Here is a 23,269-nt window from a genome sequence, read left to right as displayed (position 1 = left end):
GAGGTCTCGCTTTCGGCCTGTCTCAGCTTTCACATGCCTTCCATGTTAAACTTAATCCTTTCTAGCTTTTAAATTGAGTGACATGAAATTGGTCCCTTTCACCTGAACACTTAGAGGCCCCTGAAGGGCTATTGATTGGCCTAATTAAATATTGTTGTGTTTCAGAGAATTAGGAATCCTGAGGAGAGGGAGAGAGACAGAGGAAGAGCTAGTCGGTAGAGCAGTTAGAATCTACACAACATTTATGGGTTAAATTTGCCCTCTTATATGTGGGCACGATTCTTGACATCCCAGAACAATCACAATTTTGTTGTTGTTTAGTGGCTGAGTCCTGTCTGACTCTTTGCAACCCCATGGACTGTAGCCTACCAGGCTTCTCTGTCCGTGGGATTTCCCAGGCAGGAATACTGGAGTGGGTTGCCCTTTCATTCTCTAGGGGATCTTCTGGACCCAGGGGTTGAACCCAAGTCTCCTACATTACAACAGGATTTTTTACAGCTAAGCCACCTGGGAAGCCCCAAACAATCACAATAGTAACATCAGAGATCACTGATCACAGATCACCATGACAAATACAGTAATACTTAAAAAGTTTTAAATGTTTTGAGAATTAATGACATGTGACACACAGACAGGAAGTGGGTAGATGCTGTTGGCAACATGGAACCAGTAGCCTCGCTTGATGTGATGTTGCCACAGATTTCAGTTTGTAAAAGGCAGTATCTGTAAAGCACAATAAAAAGAGATATGCCTATTCTTGAAGGGACTGTCAGTTGACGGATTGAGTCATTATACTCGGTAGTAAAAACTTCAGGAAGCCACAAAGGAATTGCCTTGTTTCAAAGTGATTATTCAAGAGGAAACATTTTTTGCTGTTTTTTTTTTTCCTATATTGAATATAGGAAAACAAATGTCATTTAAAAATGGATACAGTGTTGAAACACAGACTGTGAACTTGTCCCTCAATTCTGCGTTTCCAAAATACAACTGCTTTTAATGCTTTTGAGACTGTCTTTCCAGACTTTTCTGTGCTTGTTTATATTCTATAAAAATTTATTCATAGTCCATATGCTGTTCTTAATTTTTTTTTTACTCAACAATATGTTACAGACATCTTTCTGTCATTTGTATGCCTCAATCCATGCAAATCTATCTTTTCTTCTCTTGGCTGCTGAAGAGTAGTCAGTTACCTGGATGAAGCATAATTTATTTAAATAGGCACTTACTAATGGACACTTAATCCCTCCTCCCATTTTTGCTATGTTAATGTAACTTTTTAATGAGGTTTCTTGTAATATACTTAAATGTACTTTCTTGTTTACTGGGGCTGGAGGGGAGGGCGGGACTGTGCTGCACAGCTTGCAGGATCTTCGTTTCCCGACCAGGGACTGAACTCAGGCCACGGTAGTGAAAGTCCTAAGTCCTAACCACTAGACTGCCAGGGGATTCCCTAAGTGTATTTTCTGTTATTTCCTAAGGAAATACTTTCAAGTAGACTTATTGGCTATTACATATTTTAAAACATTACCATTAAAAAACAAACATAAAGGCAAAGAGTATATATAAAAACTGATAAGATTGGGATAAAGTGTGTACCTGAGTTAAAAATGTAGATCTAATATCAGTTTCATGGTTTTGACAGTGTGCTGTGGTTGTATACGATACTATCATTGGGGGAAACTGGGTGAAGGAGACACAGGAAGTCTGTTTTATTTTTGTAACTTCTTGTGAGTATTTAACTATTTCCAAGTAAAATGTTATTTAAAAAAATATATCGCCAATCCAGGAAGGTTGTATCAACTTAAAACTCCACTAAGAGTATATGAATATGAATCTCTTAAATCGTGGGCCACCAGGGCAGAGGTCATCAGCAACAGGCCGAAGAAATAGTCCATGTGGTTGGGATATTGGTTACATACAGGGGTTTGAGCAAAGAAGTAAATATAAATAGAATAATGGGATCCAGGTAAGGAGGGTAAAAATATAGAAAGCAGGGAGGCCAGAATAAAATGTGTTGTTAAATTGGAAATATCAGTGTGAATTTATGGTCTCTAATGGGCAGAGATAGTTATAGAAATAGAGATGTGATTTTATCTGATTGAAAGAAATGAGCATCTTTTTGTGTATTCACTGGCCATTTTATTTCTTCATAGTTGGGTTTCCTGTGCATTTTCCTTTGTCCATTTTTCGGTTGAAGCTACCTTTTTCTTTCTTTTTTAAAAAATATGTATTTATTTGGCTGTGTTGGATCTTAGTTGTAGCATGTGGAATCTAGTTCCCTGATTAGGGATTGAACCTGGGCCCCCTGCATTGGGAGCTCAGAGTCTTAACCACTGGACCACCAGGGAAGTCTCTACCTTTTTCTTCCTGATTTGGAAGAAATTGTAACAGCATAGATTCTTATTAGTGGTGCTCTTATCGGTGGTATTTTTTGCCAAACATTTTATGAAGTTAATTTGGTGTTCTTTTCCTTTATCATTCTTCAGTCATGCTGTATTCCATCCTATTTGCTTACAATTCTGTGATCCAGGAATTCAGGCAGGGCCCAGCTGGACAGTTCTTTCCTTCTATATGGTGTCTGGGGTCACTCAACTCCATTCAGCTGCTAACTGGGCTGGTCTGAAAGATGCACAGAGATAGCAGGCCATGTCTTGTGCGTCCGTGCTCCTCTGCGTATCCCGTGTCTCTCCCCACGTGGCCTACCTGTGCTTACCGGTGGGAAGGAGCAGAAGTTTTGTTGGTGGGATGTTAAAACAGGTGGTCTGCTGGGTCCTAGCCAACTCACAGTGGGCGTTTTGAGCCCTGATTATTCTCCTTTTTCTCATCTGCTCTGCCTTCTCAGGACTCTCTCCTTCCTCAGGAGATTATCATCAAGGTTGAGGGAGAAGATGCCCGGTCACTGGCTGTCCCATCCCAGGTGAGTTGGACAGGGCCTTTGAGTCGATTGAGAAATGTGCATGGCTGACAGGCAGCAGAAGCCACATTGAAGTGAACTGATTAGAAAATGATTAGAAAATGAGGAAATTGAGATGAATGGATACCTTTTACACAGAGTTGGTTATAATGTAAGGAGAGTGATAACTGCAGGGAAACTTGAGTAAGGGTTGTCATTTTCTTCCCCCTAAAGGTTTGAAAGAATTTGGCTTGGTTTAAATGGTTGCAGGACAGAGTAAGTGAAAAAAAATTCAGGGTCAGGAGAGAGAGAAGCTACAACTATAAAGCAGAACTCACAGATACAAAGAACAAGTGGTTACTAGTGCTGGAGGTGGCGGAAGCTGAGGGGAAGAATTGGGAGGTATAAAGTATGGAGTATAAGACAGGCCTGAGGGTAGATTACACAACATGGACAATATAGCCAATATTTTGTAATAACTGTAAATGGAAAGTAACCTTTCAAAATTGTATAAAAATAAAAAATAGCCATTAAAAAAACAGTCCTTGATTAGTGTCAGGGGAATTAATTCAGAACATATGTGAATGCATTGGCTCTGTTAGAGGAAGAAGGGCTCATATAAGAAAAGTGAGGTTGAGGGAATTATTGGAAGGCTTACATTTTTCTCTGTGAACCATCAGATGAAATTATCTGTTGAGCATGAGGGTGGTAATCAGAATGGAGAGATGTTGGATGAAGAGTGGAGAAGGCTTAAAGTAGTAACTTGGATTAGGGGAGACAGGCTGCTCCAGGAGGTACAGGGAGGTTTCTGGTCAGTCCCAAAAATTCATTCTGAGATTGTTGTTTGGTCGCTAAGTCGTGTCCAACTCTGCAACTCTATGGACATGCTAGGCTTACCTGTCCTTCAGTATCTCCTGTTGAGTCGGTGATGCTGTCCAGCCATCTCATCCTCTTTGACTCACTTGTCCTCCTGCCCTCAATCTCTCCAAGCATCAGGGTCTTTTCCAATAAGTTGGCTCTTCACATCAGATGGCATTCTGAGATAGTAGCCATTAATAATAATGGAGAGCAGGTTGATATTTAGATGTATTTAGTTACATTCAGTGGAAGCCCCACAGCCCACAGGTTTAAGGCAATATTTAAAAGGGAATTTTTGACTATATCAAATAGAAAGATTAAGATGAATGATCCATAGACTCTCAACTGAATAATTAAGATAGAAAAGATAAAAAGGATACTAAACAGAAAGGAAAAGACTATAGACTAGAGAATAGTAATAGTAGGTGTTTCAATAGAATAAAATAAAGAGCTTCTCTAGTGACTCAGAGGGTAAAGCATCTGCCTGCAGTGCAGGTAGACCTGGGTTCGATCCCTGGGTTGGGAAGACCCTCTGGAGGAGGAAATGGCACCCCACTCCAGTACCTTTGCCCAGAAAATCCCATGGACGGAGGAGCCCGGTAGGCTATAGTCCATGGGGTTGCAAAGAGTCAGACACGACTGAGCGACTTCATTTTCAGTAGAATAAAGACCCCAAACCATCAAAGAATGAGAAGAGTAAAGGGGACAACTGAGCAAGTAAAGTGGAGAAATCTGATGTTGTAATGAAAGAGTGAGCAGTTCTCTGTGTGTGACTTGGGAGGTGGAGTACTTTATGGTGGTTTCAAGATCTAGGGTCTCACGCTAAGAGTGAGGGGCTATAAGTCAGGCTGTCTGTATGAATTGATGACTGAGAACATAGTCTATGATGTTAGGGAAACTTGAAGTTGCATCCCAGTTAGGCATATGTGTTACTTTCTCTAACCTTCTGGCTTTTCATCTGAAAAATGGTGCTGCTAATAGTATTTTCTCAGGGACCTTGTAAGAAATCAATGAACAGTAATTTATGCAGTGGGCTTCTCTGGTGGCTAAAGTGGTAAAGAATTCCCCTGCCAGTGCAGGAGACACAGGTTCACTCCCTGGAGGAAGATCACAGGGATTCAATCCCACAGGAAGGTCACCTGGAGGAAGAAATGGCACCCCCCTCCAGTATTCTTGCCTGGGAAATCCCATGGTGGGCTACAGTCCATGGGGTCAAAAAAGAGCTGGACACAGCGACTGAACAACAAGAACAAATTTATGCAATAGGCTAACACATTACCTGACACCGCACAGTAAGTGCTTCATTAGAGTCAGTTATTTTTCTATTATTACCAGAAAACTCTACAAATGGATGCTATAGACCATCCAAGACAAGACAATACAACTTGTTGAATTAGAGGATAAATCCTAGGTGTTATTAATATAAATCTTCAGTGGAATGGAAGGGAGGTGGTGGTCAAGTTATTGGTAGAACAAGGCTCCAAGAAGTGAGGTAAATGGCATGAGTTTCAGGGTTTCTGGGAGGATACACACTCTTTTCCAGCTTTGATGCTGAGACCCCTGGATGGGAGAGCATGACCACCCTGAGCCTGTGAGGTCTGCAGAGGAGGGAGTCCTTGCAGGGAAGTGTAGGTTTCTATTAACTCAGGAATGGGGCATCCCTGATGGGTCAGTGGTAAAGAATCCGCCTGCCAATGCAAGAGACATGTTTGATCCCTAATCCAGGAAGACCCCGTGTGCCACAGAGCAACTAAGCCTATGTGCCACAACTCTTGAGTGTGTGCTGTGGAGCCCACATGCCATGACTACTGAATTCCATGCCATGGCCCTAGAGTCCAAGATTCCACGCTCCACAACAAGAGAAGCCACTGCCATGAGAAGCCCACGCACTGCAGCTTTAGAGTGGCCCCCACTTGCTGCAACTACGGAGAAAAACCCACACAGCAATGCAGACCTAGCACAGCCAAAAAAAAGACTACTATACTTATTAAAAAAAAAAAAAACAGGGATGTAGAGAGAATATTTGGTGAAGAGGTAGGATTTCATTATTATAGAAGAATTCCCAAATTGAAAGGTTTGGGAAGGGATTTTGGGCAGTGAGGAGCTGGGGACAAGTAGATGAAGTATAGAATAAGAAGGGATAGAAGTCCAGAAAAGCCAGTATCCATACTTAAGGGACTTTTTCTAATGAGTATGTGATAAGCCTTGTGAGATTCAGGTGAACAGACAGGACTTAAATCAGAATTTGAACCAGGATTTTTTTGATGTATTACTAAGTCTATTGATATACTGTTGATTCACTTACTGAAATAAGTTACCAAATATGTAATTAGTCTGTACTATACACCAATACTGTACTAAGCATAAATAAATATCTTGTCCCTGCCATCATGGATTACAGCCTAGTGACCAAGATGACCACTATGCAAACGATAAGAAAGGGTGGTGGGTCTTATGATAGAAATTCCTGGAACTTTGAGAATATGAAGCTTGACGTGGAGGGGGGGTGATAATCTAGGCTAGTATTATTTATTTGACATTTGAAGAAGTTTGATATTAAAGGGACTATATTAAACACTGAAGAGACATGTTAATTAAAAGGAAGCATGGGGCTTCCTTGGTAGCTCAGTGGTAAAGAATCTGCCTGCCAATGCAGGAGACACAGGTTCTATTTCTCTGGGAAATCCCACATGTGGGCCTGTGAGCCACAACTATTGAGCCTGTGATCTAGAGCCCGAGCCCTGCAACATGACAAGCCACTGCAATAAGAAGCCCAGGCATCGCAACTAGGGAGTACCCCCCCCCCAGCACAACTAGAGAAAAGCCCACACAGCAACAAAGACCTAGTGCAGCCAAAAAATAAGCACATAAATTTATTTTTTTTTTTAATTTTAAAAAGGAAGCATGGATTGGAAGTTGAAAAACAGTATCTATAGATCCATGTTGAACACAGGGAGCAGTTTTCTGAATCTCATTTTGGGCTCATTATGAAAATCTTTGAGATTTTTAGTGAAAATTATGAGCCATAGCTTAGAAAAATGCAAGTACAGTAGCATTTTGCATCAAGTTTCATGGACTTCAGGGACCTTGTGTCCTATTCATGAACCACAGCTTAAGAACACTCCATCTATTTTAAAATGTCTTGGCAAGTGGCATTCGACTTCAGTGGCTTTTGCTGCCTTTGGATAAGGACAGATCACATTCGGTACTTTTTTGGAACAAAATTCCTGCCCAATAGTTTTTTTTTAAACTCAATTAAAAAAAATTTTATTGGAGTATAGTTTGATTAACCACCGAATAGTCCAAAAAGGTGAAGAAGGAAATGGCAACCCACTCCAGTATCCTTGCCTGGAAAATTCCATGGACAAAGAAGCCTGGTGGGCTGTAGTCCATGGAGTCGCAAAGAGTCAGACACGACTGAGTGATTAAAACACACACACACACACACACACACACACACACACACACACACAGAGTCCTAAAAGGAGGGTTCTTCCTGCTTACAGGAGGCAGCTCAAGAGACCCCCCATTTACATGGCAGTAATGACAGGCTCTGTGGTGCAGCTCATAGTGTGGGCAAAATAGAACTGTTTTCTGAACACTAAGAGTTCAGGATAAAGGTCTCTCATTCACTGTCATTTAATTTTTCAATGTTCTCAAACCTAAGCATCCTGATAATTACCAGCCTTTGTTTTTTGTTCAGTAAACTCTGCTAATGGCTTTTTATGTATCATTACAATTTAATTCACTCAACAACATATGAGTTGGGTATGGTTAAGCCTGATAAGTAGAAATGGAATAACCTCACCATTAAGAGACAGTCAGATTGGATACATTTTTAAAAAAAAATCAGACATATGCTCTTAATAGAGGAAAAAACCCAAGTCTCTTTTCCAAATCCAGTGCTCTTAGCTTATACATCCTGCCTTTCATTAAGGCCTGCATTTCATTTTCTGTCCCACGTTTTATTCTCTGCATCAGCAAAGCTGTGTGCCAAATCTGGCCCATCACCTGTTTTTGTAAGTAAAGTTTTATTGTAATATAGCCACAAGCTTTTGTTCATATATTTTCTGTGGCTGCTGTCTTGCTATAGCAGCAGAGCTGACTAATTGTAATAGAGCCTGTATGGCTTGCTAAGCCTAAAATATTTGCTCTCTGACCTTTGACAGTTAAAAATTTGCTGAACCTGTTTTGTTAGTTTCTTGATAATTTGGAGGGAATTCCTAAGTTGGAATTCCATATTCACCAACACAAAAATCAGAATTAGCATTTTCTTTAAGGTCTACAAGAAAGAAAACAGTTTGTCATTTCTTTCTGATGTTCCTCTTTGGGGTTATATATAAACAGGTCCAGCATCCAAAACCCAAAGGGGCTTGCCTAAAAGATACTTGTACCCCTAGAATCTTTTGAATGTTGACTCTCTCAGGACTGTTTCCAGGCCATCAGGTTTTCCTTCTTCCATCTGTCAAACTTTTCCTCTCTGAACACTGGAAGGAAATGATACCCAGCTGAGTAGGAATGTGTGTCCTGTTTTAGGAGGGAGTGAACTTCAAAATAGTGACTGTGGACTTCACTCAGGAAGAAGAAGGCACTTTGAGCTCTGCTCAGAGGACCCTGGACAGAGATGTGATCCTGGAAAACCACGGGGACTCTTGGGGTAAGAGTACAGTCCCCTTTAATGGTATCTGTATATTGAAATAATTTCTCATTTCTACAGATCAGGATCTAGGGAGTTCAGAGGCCAGAATGATTTTGGCCACACAAAGATTAGTATGGTAAAGATATAGTTTTAGTTTGTAGGGTAGCAAAGGTACAACTTCGTGAGTTTGAGCTTATTCAGTCTGCTAGGTTCCTAAGAGCCAAAGACAGGGACCAGATTCTGCAGTGACTTTCTTTTGTCCCCAGTCCAGACACCCAAAGTTCTATATCTTTCCTCTCAGCTTTCCAAACTAGATGTAATCTAGTTCAAACAAGAGGATGAGTATAAAAAGAGTTTCCCCACATGCATATCCAGGTGAAAAATAGACATTTAGGAGTCATTACAGGTATAGACTTCCCTGGTGGCTGGGTGGTAAAGAATCAGCCTGCCAATGCAGGAGATGTGGATTCGATCCCTGGGTCAGGAAGATCCCCTGGAGAAGGAAATGGCAATCCACTCCAGTATTATTGCCTGGGGAATCCCATGGACAGAGGAGCCTTGTGGGTTATATAGTGCATTGGGGTTGCAAAGAGTCAGACACGACTGAATGACTAACACTTTCACTTTCTTTCACAGGTATAGATTTGTTTGAAAAATCCCCATAGGGCATGCCACATATTTCTCTTTTCTCCCACTCGAAGAGGACTATATACATCACCACTTTTTCCCAAATGTACCTTCTGTTGCTTGGCCTAATAGCCACTCAGGCTTCTGTGTATGAGCAAATCTCCATCCTCTCTCACCTGGGACCAAAGGAATCCATGGGGCCATATTAGCCTCTAAGGCATTTAGGGAACCTGGAATAACAGTGCACTCATTATTTTTTCCTGGTTCACAAAGCAGTTTGACTTCATCTTACTAACAGGACTGTACTAACAAGTTTCATGCCTTCAGAAAGTCCTAGAAATGTAAACATTAATTTCTATTTCAGTGAACATGTGTCTAGCACTAAAGAAGGTAGAAAGGATCCCTTGTGTTTTTACTAAGAATTGCAGAATTGTTTTGCAATCCTGTAAGTTCTGCATAGATGATCCTATTTTGGAATATGGAGATATTTGACATCTAAAGTCTTTATTCAGCAACAGTAAGATATGATATAGTTTCATATTAATTCCTTGTTATGCTCTCTGACTGTGGTAGTTCTCTGCTTACTGCTCATCTCATCATTTTGCTTTTCAATTTATATTATAGGTCTATAGCTGAAAATAAATCTACATATAATTTTCATACTTTCTTGTCAGCTTTCCCCCTACTATTCCAGCTCTAACAATTTTTGGCTAGGGTATTCTATTTTGCTTTCTTCCAGACTCGGCAACTGCACTTGGAAGAAGAGAATCAAGATTGAAGCAGAGCGTTTTTGATGACAAACTATCCCATAGTGTGAAGATAGAAAAGTTGACAAGAGATGATCCTTGGTTATCTTCATGCGAAGAATTTCAGGATTGTAAGGAGCTGTTGGAGAAGCAACAGGAAAAACAAGAGAGACTTTTGAAGGAAGTGACATTTACTCACAGGAATGCAATTACTCATGAGAGAGACTGCAAAAATGATAGCCCTGAGGAGAAGGCTGGTCTGAATTCCAATCTTCTTTCATCACAGATGATACCCATAAGGAACCATTTTCATAAACATGCTTCACATGTTAAAAAATTACATTATAATTCTATGGTAAACACTCATCAGATGATTACTGATACTGAGAAACTCTGTGAAAATAATGAATTTGGAAACCTCCCCCAGAGTATTCATTTTATTCAGTTTACAAGAACTCAAACAGAAGATAAATCCTATGGATTTAGTGACAGTATTCAACCTTTTAACCATGGTACACCCTTAAACATACATGAGAAAACACATGCACAAGGAAGATCCTTTGATTTTAAAGAATGTGGGCAAATTTTGAACCACAGCATATCCCATAACGAACAACAGAGAAACTCCATTGTAGAGAGTCAGTATAAATGTCATAAGACCTCCCAGAGTTCATCCCTTGCTCAAAACATGAGAAATCATTCTGAAGAGAAGCCCTTTGAATGTAATCAGTGTGGAAAATCCTTCAGTTGGAGCTCTCATCTTGTTGCACATCAGAGAACTCATACAGGGGAGAAACCTTATGAATGTAATGAATGTGGGAAATCATTCAGCCGCAGCTCTCACCTTGTTTCCCATCAAAGAACTCATACTGGAGAGAAACCTTACAGATGTAATCAGTGTGGTAAATCCTTTAGCCAGAGCTATGTCCTTGTTGTGCATCAGAGAACTCATACTGGAGAGAAGCCTTACGAGTGCAATCAGTGTGGAAAGTCATTCAGACAGAGCTACAAACTTATCGCACATCAAAGAACTCATACTGGAGAGAAGCCCTACGAATGTAATCAATGTGGGAAATCATTTATCCAGAGCTATAAACTTATTGCCCATCAAAGAATTCATACTGGAGAAAAGCCCTATGAATGCAATCAATGTGGAAAGTCTTTTAGTCAAAGTTACAAACTTGTTGCCCACCAGAGAACTCACACAGGAGAAAAACCCTTTGAATGTAATCAGTGTGGAAAATCCTTCAGCTGGAGCTCTCAACTTGTTGCACACCAAAGAACTCACACTGGAGAGAAACCCTACGAATGTAATGAGTGTGGGAAATCTTTCAACCGCAGTTCTCACCTTGTTATGCATCAGAGAACTCATACTGGAGAAAAACCCTATGAATGTAACCAGTGTGGGAAGTCCTTCAGCCAGAGTTATGTCCTTGTTGTACATCAGAGAACTCACACTGGCGAAAAGCCCTATGAGTGTAGTGAGTGTGGAAAATCCTTCAGGCAGAGTTCATGCCTTACTCAACATCAGAGAACTCATACTGGAGAGAAACCCTATGAATGTAATCAGTGTGGAAAAACATTCAGCTTGAGTGCTCGACTTATTGTACATCAAAGAACTCATACTGGAGAGAAACCCTTTACGTGTAATCAATGTGGGAAAGCTTTCATTAATAGTTCTAAACTTATTAGACATCAGGCAACTCATACAGAAGAGAAACCCTATGGATGTAACTAGCCTGGAAATCTTTCAGCAGAGGATATCCCTTCCTCCTTGCCTCCCTTTCTCCCTCACTCTTTCCCTTTCTCCCTTCAGCCCCTCATTCCCTTGTTCCCTCCTTCCATTCCTCCAGGATTACATGTATTGGAAAGAACAGGCATGAAAATAGTGTGTGTGGAAAAAAAGCTTTCCATTAGCTCTCTGTTCAACTGTGTATCTGAAAACTCTTTCTGGAGAAGAAAGAAAAAGTATGAGTCATGTATTTTACTTGGCAATTCCATGTTTTAAAAAATCAAACTTGACCCTTGTTAAACATTCCCATGAGCGTGATAACTCTTGGCACTTTTCCTTGAAGAAAGCACTTCGACCTGAATTTGAGAGAATTATCATTAAATGGTCAATATGCTGTGGAGTGATTGCCAGTGAGGTAGACCTCTTTTCCAATAAAGAATAAATGAGAGGGGACATATATACACCTATGACTGATTCATGTTGATATATGGCAGAAACTAACACAATATTGTAAAGCAATTATCCTGCAATTAAAAAAAGATAGTAAATCTAAAGAGAATAAAGCTATGGCACCTAAAAAAAAAAAAAAAGGAATAAAAGAATGCTAATACTGGTTGTCTTGTTGAAAATGTTGGGAAATTGCTGTAGTTATTACAAACCACTCCAGTATTCTTGCCTGGACAATTCCATGGACAGAGGAGCCTGGGGGACTACAGTCCATGGGGTTGCAAAAGAGTTGGATATGACTGAGGTGACTTAGCACACAGCACATTAGAACTTAGACTGGAAAACAGAATTTCAGTGTATCCTTTTCCAATGTGATTTCTCCAGCACTACTTGGTAATTTGTTTCATAAGCACTTTTATCTTATATGTAAATATTTTGTAAAAAAAAAAAAAAAGGGAAATGGCTGTGAACTGAAAATTGCAGGGCAAGAGTATAGAACATTCATTTCTAGAATCATGAAAAGATATATTTGTGCTTGGATCAGAATCTAAAGGGATTCTAGGTGTATCTCTTTTAATTTTAGATTTATACTTTTTTCATTTGTTTTTTGGACTGTGTGCTTTTTTATAATACTAATGAATGATATCAGAAATAAATAGTCCAAAAATAGAAAAATACCCATCTCCTTTGACCATTTAGCCAGATAACAGAGATCCCTCATACTTCTGAGAGTTCATTTGGATTAGCATGAATAGGTCACTCCTTAGGACGTAGATTCCCAGGAATATTCCTTGTTGAAAATAAAATATTTCAGGCTTCTGTGGTGGCTCAGTGGTGAGTAATCGACCTGCTAATGCAGGAGACATGGGTTCCATCCCTGATCCAGGAAGATCCCACATGCCAAGGAGCAACTAAGCCTATGTGCCACAACTATTGAGCCTATTCTCTAGAGCTTAGGAACTGCAGCTATTGAGCCACATACCCTAGAACCTGTGCTCAGCAAGAGAAGCCACCACAATGAGAAGCCCACACACCACAGCTAGAGAGTAGCCCCCCATTCTCTGCAACTAGAGAAAAGACCATGTAGCAACAAAGACCCAGCACAGTCAAAAATAAATAAAATCAGAACTTAAATATTTTCCTGGCAATGTGGAACTGGAAATTTATGCCAGAGAATTAAATGAGAATTCATGGGTAGTACAGAGGGCAGATGAGTTTTTATCTTTTTCTTTTAAACCCATCTTATCCAAAGCAGTATAAAAGAGCTCTGTTTTTAAGGTTTTTTTTTCTTTTTTTTTCTTTTTCTCTCCTTATGTAGTATTATCTTTTTACCATCCAGGATATGTTCCCTAATTCGAGAATCCTCTGAGTGGGAAGATATTGCCCTGGCTAAGTGCTCACCGCCTAAATTAAGTTCACAAGAATGCTTTTAGTGAGGTAATAATTGTAGTTTCTCATTGGGTTTTTTGTTTTTTTTTTTAGATTTGGTTCACAAGTCTTTCTGGCCCTTGCCCCTAAATCATGAATTCTAATCCTATGGATTATCGTGGACCTGAAAACTCTGATCCTGGAGAGTTACTGAAAAATAGAGTTGAACTGAGAGAGCACAGAATGGAGGTAAATTCCCTGAAGAAACAAAAAGCTAAAATGACATCTGATAGGGATTTGTTATTTAGCGTCCAACTCTTTTGCGACCCCATGGACTGAAGCCCACCAGGCTCCTCTGTCCATGAGATTTTCCAGGCAAGAATACTGGAGTGGGTTGCCATTTCCTTCCCAGGGAACCTTCCTGCCCCAAGGATGAAACCTTGGTCTCTTGCATTGCAAGCAGAATCTTTGCCACTGAGCCCACAGGGAAGCCCTGATAGCGGTTCCCCATAGTAAATTCTGTCTGCATGAGATGACCCTAAATGTTTTTAATGAGGATTAATCCAGAGAGAGCAGCACACCTGATAGTGACTGAAGTTCTGGGGGAACAGTTGTTGATGACTGGAAAACTGGCTCACCACCCCAGGAGAATCTTCAGTCAGTCCATGATTGCATAGGTAGAGGAACAGAAGGGGTTCTCCATGCATCGCAATTTTGGGAAGGACATAAAATAGTGAAAATGCTAATAATGGGATCTGGTTAGGCTTCTTTTTCTCCAAGTTGTTGATAAAGCAAGTAGATGATTTTCACTGGGCATGTTGAATCTTATTTTGAAGGCAAGGAAACAGGATTGTACAAACAAGTATAAAACCAACCGGGCTAAGAAAGCTCTGAAGATTCAAATTTGGGAAGGGATTATTCCAAAGTGATCTCTTTAGTAAATATTTAAAATATTTCATTGAAAATATAAAGACAAAACTGCCAGAAATTTTAAGTGAGTATTGTTTGTGTGTTTCTTGGCCAGGTTGAATATGTGGGTCATCTGTGTGCACTAAGTCATATATGTCAGTTCCTAGGTGGTGAAGTATGGTTGCCAAGTGTTTTGAAGTAAGATAGATCCAATAGATAAACAAAAGTGTTCATTTCTCTTATTTGCTCATTTATTTCCCTTTGTAGAAAAGGCATTCTTCTAAAAAAATAGTCAAAAGAATGAAGAGACATTAAAGTGACAGCGTATCAAAAATACGTAATTAAACTTCTGAACCTAATATGTAGGGTTAAAAAAGGGAGTAACTTGATTTTAATGACACACATATGACACATTTAAAATGACATACATCCCTTGCGTAAAAATTTTTGTAAAATTCACAAAAATAAAATTATACTTTGCAACTTCCCTGGTGGTACAGTGGATAGGAATCAGTTTGCCAGTGCAGGAGACATGGATTTGATCCCTGGTCCAGGAAGATTCCACAGGCCTTGGAACAACTAAGCCCATACAACGCAGCTGCTAAAGCCTGAGCACTCTAGAGCCTGTGCTCCACAGTAAGAGAAGCTACCTCAATGGAGAAACCCATGCACCACAACTGGAGAGTTGCCTCCACTCTGCAACTAGAGAAAACCCACAGCCCACACACAGCAACAAAGACCTCGGGTAGCAACAACAACAAAAAAAGATCATACTTGGACATAGAAATATGCATAGTTATTTCACAGGCCAAATTTCTTTCACCATACTCTAGTAAAATTAGACATAGATGAAGAGTGGCCAGATGTCTTTATGTATTTATTACTTTGGCCACAAAGCACAGCTTGCAGGATCTTCGTTCCCTGACTAGGGATTGAACCCCAGCCCTAGCAGTGAAAGTGCCAAGTGCTAACCACTAGACTGCCAGGGAATTCCCCAGAATGTTTTTAAACACATGGATGTTAAGGGATACTCTCCTAGAACCAAGGTTTTAAAACACTTGAGTGATAGGCATATATAAAATTTTACATGTAAATTACATATAGTATATGTAAAATATGTATCAGTAAATCTTACACATATAAACTATTATAAATTACATATTATAAAATATTTATATATATCTGTGTCACTTATATATATCTCAGTCACTTCAGTCATGTCCCAACTTTTTGCAACCCTGTGGACCGTAGCCTGCCAGGCTCTTCTGTTCATGGAATTTTCCCAGCAAGAATCCTGGAGTGGGTTGCCATGCCCTCCTCCAGGGGATCTTTCTGACCCAGGGATCGAACCCAGGTCTCCTGCATTGCAGGCAGATTCTTTACCATCTGAGTCACCAGGGAAGTCCCTTCTCTATATGTAATTCACACCAAAACATCAATAATGCTTTTTCATCCTGTGAAAGATTGTGGATTTGTTTGAGAATATTGTCAGACTTTCTACAATGTGAACATGTTAGTACTAAGAGGTGACTTTAAGAAAAGTACTTGTTGTTTAGCCGCTAAGTCTTGTCTCACTCTTTGTGACCCCATGGACTGTAGCCCACCGAGCTCCTCTGCCATCTGCTGTTTCTTTCTCCAGGGGATCTTCTAACCCAGGGTTCGACAGGTAAGTTCTTTACCACTGAACCAACCAGGGAAACACAATAGCCGTTCCCCAGGCTAGAGTCCCAGCCTGACAGTGAAGGGTTAGCTGGCCATGCAGAGGCCATTCCCTGACCTTGGTCTTTCCTGTGGATACAGCAGGTACCGTGGTAGGTGATTGTTGTGCAGCCTCATTTCTCTTACTCAGTCCCTATCTTTTCATGCTGCCTTCGTGCTTTCCAGAGAGTAGCATACCCAGAGAGAGCAAGTGGTCTCTGGAGTGCCTTTTCTCTGATAGAAAGAGGCAGTGTAAGACAAGCAAGCCGGTAGTAGACAGTCTGTTCCAGAAGGTTGACTCTATCCTCTGATGGATTTCTCACTTACCTCCAATATTCTACAGATTCATGGCCATAAACAGGTCCGTGTTACCTGAACCTTAAAAGAGAAAAGCCAATAAAGAGTGTCAGACAGCATGGACACATGTTTCAGGTCACATGGAATGCTGCAGTAAATACAACAGTCTGCTGGCTCGCCAGCAGTGACCCAGCTATGTTGAGATTTTTATGTCTCCAGACCTATCCGTATTGCCTGATTCCTCCTGAATATGCTCACAGAACACACAGCCACAGATGGAGCCCTTTGGAGGTTCAGCTCACATGTACCCAGCCTCACAGTTGCCCTGCAAGGCGGTGTGATGAGAATGCCCACTAAGTGTGGGCTCTGAGACCAGGCTTGTGTGCTGCAGTCCCAGCTCAACACTTGCTCAGGCATGCTGGAGTAACTTAACTCGGCCACTTACCCTCTCTGTGCCTGGGTGTTTTCCTCTGTAAAATGAAGATCATGACAGTTTCTACCTCCATGTTCCTCTGAGGATTAAAGAAGTTAGTATGTGTACCTCTTTGGTACATAGAAGTGTTGTAATGGTGTTCGATGTTGTTGTTAACAACAGCATTATAAAGAAGTAAATGTGTGTGTAAAATATTATTCAGAATTTCTTTTGGGGGACTTCCCTTGCAGTCCAGTGATTAGGACTCTGCACTTCCACCCTGGTAGCGCAGGTTTGATCCCTGGTCAGGGAGCTAGGATCCCACATGCAATGTGTTGTGGCCAACGTGTGAAAAAAAAAAAAGAAGAAGCCCTACAGATGTGCAGAGTGTGGGAAAGGCTTCAGTTATAGCTCAGGTCTGTGAAATCATCAGAGGGTGCATGTAAGCAAGAAGCCTTACAAGTAGATGTGAGTCAAGGTCTCCAGTTTAGAACTTTGCCTTCATCTCAGAGCCCAAACAAGAGAAAAACATTATAGATGTGATGTGTATGGAGATCCTCAGGAAGGGCTGATGTTTTCATAGCTACTGGTCTGCCTAGGAAGGGAAAATCTGCAAGTTTGGTAAATAGGGAAAGCACTTCAGTCACAAATTTCAGTCTTCAAGAGTCTGTTGCACAGTTGAATACTCCTTAAGGCAATGACCTGGCCAGCGGCTTCAGTGAAAATGGTCACCTTCATCAGAGCTGGCCTAGGAGGGAGGTTTTACAAATGATGACAGTAACGAGAATGTATCCTAGGAGCAGATTATACACAGTCCTTGTGGCGGGGGAAATACCTGTAAACAGAGCAAATGTAAGAAAAACATTGTCCTCTTACTCAAACCAATAATGTCCATACATTTTAGGAGATGGTTTTTATAGGGACTTCCCTGGCAGTCCAGTGATCAAGCCTCTGCACTTCCAATGCAAGGGTGAGGTTTCCATCCCTGGTCAGGAAAATGAGATCCCATGTGCTGTGTGGCACAGCAAAAAAAAAAAAAAAAGATAGTTTTTATAAAAAGTAAAAATGTTGACATTCATTGAGGCAAATTACCTTTAGAAGGCCAGGAATGGCTTCAAGGAGAGACATTCTCTTGGCAGGCCTGGGTAATGTATCTCTAGCACATTTTCATCATGCTTCTGTGATGGGGTTTTATCTCACAGAGATAAACTGCTCTCATAGCAAAGGTTCTGTAAACTGAAGGAATGTTTTATCATTTTAAGTAAAATCTGATTGGGCTTTTAATTGGCATTGTATGGAATTTATAGGTTAATCTAGAAAGAATCTACATATTTGAAATGCTGATTTTTTTCCATTTTGAAAATGCTATTTATTTCCACTTACTAAAGTATTTTAAATGATCTTTCAGTCATATTTTTTTAGAGATTTTAAAAGATAGGTTCTTTTAATATATTCTTAAATATATTTCTAGGATTTTGTTTTACCTTTATCATGAATATATTTTTACCCATTTTATTTCATAGAGGGTTGGGTTATTTTTAACTTGTAAGACAAATATTCATATACTTTTAAAATTCAGAAATAGCATTTTTAACTTGTCAGAACAGCAGTGGTAAAACAGGGTCACCAAAGCCATGTCCATGGATCTGTAGAAACATGTACTCTTACACACTTATTGATGAGAATGAAAATAGGTAGCCTTTTTTGAAAGAATTTGTCAGTGTATCAAATTCAATTTGTGTAACCTTCAAAGTGGCAATAAGTGTGTAATAATTTATACTTGGGAGATAGTTACAGATGTGGGAAAAGATGTGTGCATATGACCAAGCTCAGTATTTTTTTTTTTTAACCATAGGAAAACCCCACAAATGTTAATTCTCCAGTTGTAGTAGGTTAAGGCATATGTATATGAGGACAAACCACTAAAAATATTCAGGCACACCTGTAATGACATCGAAAGTTGCCTACAAACTATTTAGAGAACAAGAAAACTTGTAGAATGACAATTATACTATGACCCCATTTTGTTCATATTGTGTGTTTATAAAGAGAGAAGGAAAAATAATGTGTGAAAGGTCAGTATCATAAGCGCTTATTTCTAGCAGACGGAATACGGGGTCTGTAATACTTTCACGGACTTCTACATATTTATTACAAAAAGTATACATTAATTTTATAACAACAGTAAAGCTATTGTTTAAAAAAAAAAAAATTAGTCTGCTGGAGTAATCCCGTATGGTCAAGGATCCAGGTTATAAACTCTATAATTTTTTTTCTTTTTCTACTATTCACTTAGCACCTAGTACCAAATACAAGGTGTACAAGTGAACTGTGAAATTTGTGATTTAGATACTTTCAGAGGCTGCATCATTTTTGCTGGCTGGTAGAAGATGAGGTGTTCTGGATCATTGGGAGGACCTGTTTAGTACTTCTGTCCTACATTTTGGCCTTCTGGGATCCGGGAGCCCACAAGCCTGGCTTCAATAGAGAATAGTGCACCATAACTCTAGTCTGATGTCTCTACCTGGATGACTCTGGAGGCCTGAGGCATGACCTGGGCTGAGTCCCTTTCTGCTACCTGGGGCTGCAAGGAAAGGAATCTAAGTGACACACATATCTCAAAGATTTGCAGATTTGATTCCAAACCACTGCTATAAGCAAATACTGCAGTAAGCAGGTCACATGAATTTTTTGGTTTCCCAGTGTACATGAAACTTATGTCTGTAGTACTATATATTGTAGTCTATTAAGTATGCAGTAGCATTATATCTAAAAAATAAATACACACCTTAATTCAAAAATACTTTTTCCCTGGGGAATTCCCTGGGGGTCCATTGGTTAGAATTGGGTGCTTTTATTGCTGTGGACCCAACCTCTGATTGGGAAACTAAGATCCTGCAAGCCACACAGCACAGCCAAAATGATAAAATACTCTTGCTAAAAAATGCTAACCATCGTCTGAGTCTTCAGTGAGTTGTAATCTTTTTGCAACAGTTAACATCAGAAATCACTGATCACAGTAAAAGGTTTTTAACAAATAAAATTTTTTTTAAAAGATCACCAATCATAGATCAACCTAACAAATACAGCAATGATGAAAAAGTTTGAAATATTGCAAGAATTGCCAAAGTGTGACACAGAGATACAAAGTGAGCAAATACTGTTGAAAAAATGGTGCTGATACACTTGCTTGCCACAGGCTTGCTACAAACTGTCACTTTGTAAAAGCACAGTATCTGTGGAGTTCAATAAAACAAGGTATCAGTTCAGTTCAGTTCAGTCGCTCAGTCATGTCCGACTCTTTGCGACCCCATGAATCGCAGCATGCCAGGCCTCCCTGTCCATCACCAACTCCTGGAGTTCAACCAGACTCACGTCCATCGAGTAAGTGATGCCATCCAGCTGTCTCATCCTCCGTCATCCCCTTCTCCTCCTGCCCCCAATCCCTCCCAGCATCAGAGTCTTTTCCAATGAGTCAACTCTTCGCATGAGGTGGCCAAAGTACTGGAGTTTCAGCTTTAACATCATTCCTTCCAAAGAAATCCCAGGGCTGATCTCCTTCAGAACGGACTGGTTGGATCTCCTTGCAGTCCAAGGGACTCTCAAGAGTCTTCTCCAACACCACAGTTCAAAAGCATCAATTCTTCAGCGCTCAGCTTTCTTGACAGTCCAACTCTCACATCCATACATGACCACTGGAAAAACCATAGCCTTGACTAGACGGACCTTTGTTGGCAAAGTAATGCCTCTGCTTTTCAATGCTTGCCTGCATTTCAGAAGGTGATAAGTACCAAGAAAGGAAAGGGAAAGTGGGGTGAGGCAGGTGATGAAGTGCCCGGGGCTGTTACACTTTTAAATAGTAGACCTCCCTGAGAGTAACATTTCAGCAAAGAATAAAGAAGGTGAAGCAAACTTTGTGGCCAGTGAGGTAAAGAACATACCAGCAGAGGAACAGTGATCAGGTTTGACGGATAACACAAAGCCCAACATTGGACCAGAATGGGCAAGTGAGGAAGTAATGGAGATGAGGTAAGAGAGGAGGGGCTAAAGTGGATAAATTAATTCAGAAATGGAGGATCTACCTATTTATCACAAATATTACTGAGATGTATTATAGAAACCATCCTCCTCTCCATCTGATAAAAAAAGACTGTTAAGCTCTGCCATAATTAAGGGTGACTGTCATCTCTGTGGCAGATTTTACTAGATTTTTTAAAAAGTCACAGTGAAACATTTCATCAAATGACAAGAGACAGGCCCAAAGCATTTATTTTACCGTTCTCTTTGTGTGCCCCAAGTTTCAATGTTAAGCTATTGTTGAATGTAATCCTTTCAGCTCCTGCCAATCACCAACTGTCTAATCTAGACTTAGAGCCGACAGAGATAGTTCTCATCCATTTTTGGGGTGTTTTGTTTGTTTTGACTCTTTATAGGTCAGAATTATAGGCTCTAATATACTCCTTATTTAATTTTAAGGCCCAATTCAATCCCAATTCAAATTTAAGGTATTGAAAAATGAAAATGTTTAATAGAAATCTTAAAATGAGAAAAAACATTAAGTCCCAACAAGGGAGCTTTCAAAGAGAATGTGAAAGCTTTCCATGTTTTCATAGTTTGTTGAAATGTATCTCTTTGAAGAGAACCCCAAACTCCTACAATTCCCTGATAAAGGACAGCACCTACTGACTAGTTCCTACGTCTTTCTGCTTCTCCTAAGGGGAAAAGTCAGATGTCCTGTGGAAGATTTCCCAGAGTCTTCTTAAATGGAAACAAATCCTGAAAACAAAGGGAAGTAAATTTTAATTGAAAAGTTGTGTGTTTATAAAAGTAAAAGATAGCCTCTTTCCCGGCTGGCACCATGGAGGGAGCAGAAGAGAAGAAAAAGAAGGTTCCTGCCGTGCCAGAAACCCTTATGAAAAAGCAAAAGAATTTCTCAGAGCTTAAGATCAAGCGCCTGTGAAGGAAGTTTGCCTAAAAGATGCTTCGAATGGCAAGGAGGAAGCTTATCTATGAAAAAGCTAAGCATATCACAAGGAATACAGGCAGACGTACAGAACTGAAATTCGAGTGGCTAGGATGGCACAAAAAGCCGGCAACTTCTATGTACCCGCGAAACCCAAATTGGCATTTGTCATCAGAATCAGAGGTATCAACGGTGTGAGCCTGAAGGTTCGAAAGGTGTTGCAGCTCCTTCGCCTCCAGCAGATCTTCAATGGCACCTTTGTGAAGCTCAACAAGGCTTCAGTTAACATGCTGAGAATTGTGGAGCCATACATTGCATGCTGCTGCTGCTGCTGCTGCTAAGTCGCTTCAGTCGTGTCCGACTCTGTGCGACCCTATAGACGGCAGCCCACCAGGCTCCCCCGTTCCTGGGGTTCTCCAGGCAAGAACACTGGAGTGGGTTGCCATTTCCTTCTCCAATACATGAAAGTGAAAAGTGAAAGTGAAGTCGCTCAGTCGTGTCTGACTCCTAGCGACCCCATGGACTGCAGCAAATGAATTGATCTACAAGCGTGGTTATGGCAAAATCAACAAGAAGCGAATTGCCCTGACAGACAACGCATTGATTGCTCGATCTCTTGGGAAATATGCATGGAGGATCTGATTCATGAGATCTATACCATTGGAAAATGTTTCAAAGAAGCAAACAACTTCCTTTGGCCCTTTAAATTGTCTTCTCTACGAAGTGGAATGAAGAAAAAGACCACCCATTTTGTAGAAGGTGGAGATGCTGGCAACAGGGAAGACCAGATCAACAGGCTTATTACAAGGATGAACTAAGGTATCTAGCAGGATTATTTTTGTAATCTGGTTAATAAACAGTTGAAACAAAAACAAACAAAAGTAAAGGATATGCCTACAGAATAAGTACCTTTGAAGATTTTCACTAAAATATAACAAGTGCTCATTTTTAGGTGGTAAGACATTGACTCTTCACTCTTCTTTTTTATCTTGGGTAGAGATTTTTAAAAATTATTTTTAACATTTCGCTGTCATTTTATCACTGCTGTGATTGTTGTTATTGTTTTACAAAGATAGAGTCCAGGTGGTCCCTCAGTTCAGTTCAGTTCAGTCACTCAGTCGTGTCTGACTCTTTGCGACCCCATGAATCGCAGCATGCCAGGCCTCCCTGTCCATCACCAACTCCCGGAGTTCACTCAGACTCACATCCATTGAGTCAGTGATGCCATCCAGCCATCTCATCCTCTGTCGTCCCCTTCTCCTCCTGCCCTCAATCCCTCCCACCATCAGAGTCTTTTCCAATGAGTCAACTCTTTGCATGAGGTGGCCAAAATACTGGAGTTTCAGCTTTAGCATCATTCCTTCCAAAGAAATCCCAGGGCTGATCTTCAGAATGGACTGGTTGGATCTCCTTGCAGTCCAAGGGACTCTCAAGAGTCTTCTCCAACACCACAGTTCAAAAGCATCAATTCTTCGGCGTTCAGCCTTCTTCACAGTCCAACTCTCACATCCATACATGACCACTGGAAAAACCATAGCCTTGACTAAACGGACCTTTGTAGGCAAAGTAATGTCTCTGCTTTTGAATATGCTATCTAGGTTGGTCATAACTTTCCTTCCAAGGAGTAAGCGTCTTTTAATTTCATGGCTGCAGTCACCATCTGCAGTGATTTTGGAGCCC

At 40.4% G+C, this 23,269-nt stretch overlaps 1 protein-coding gene and 1 pseudogene across 4 annotated transcripts in view; both read left to right on the top strand.

Annotated features, from left to right (window-relative positions):
- The window catches only part of ZNF180 (zinc finger protein 180), a 19,339-nt gene extending 7,234 nt beyond the window's left edge, over positions 1 to 12,105 (top strand). For 3 of the 4 annotated variants that reach the window (XM_061388577.1, XM_061388575.1, XM_061388578.1), the window contains exons 3-5: positions 2,843 to 2,917; positions 8,288 to 8,408; positions 9,757 to 12,105. In XM_061388577.1, coding sequence (XP_061244561.1) covers positions 2,843 to 2,917; positions 8,288 to 8,408; positions 9,757 to 11,501 — 1,941 coding nt within the window. In that variant the 3' untranslated portion in view covers positions 11,502 to 12,105. The remainder of the gene's footprint in view (positions 1 to 2,842; positions 2,918 to 8,287; positions 8,409 to 9,756) is intronic. The other variant, XM_061388576.1, reaches the window with a different exon arrangement.
- Positions 8,320 to 23,269, top strand: LOC133230735 (large ribosomal subunit protein uL30-like; annotated as a pseudogene).

Source organism: Bos javanicus, chromosome 18 (genome assembly GCF_032452875.1).
Source record: "Bos javanicus breed banteng chromosome 18, ARS-OSU_banteng_1.0, whole genome shotgun sequence".
Lineage (NCBI taxonomy): Eukaryota > Metazoa > Chordata > Mammalia > Artiodactyla > Bovidae > Bos > Bos javanicus.
The sequence above is the reverse complement of the archived record's forward strand: the minus strand, read 5'-3'. Positions and strand labels throughout refer to the sequence as shown.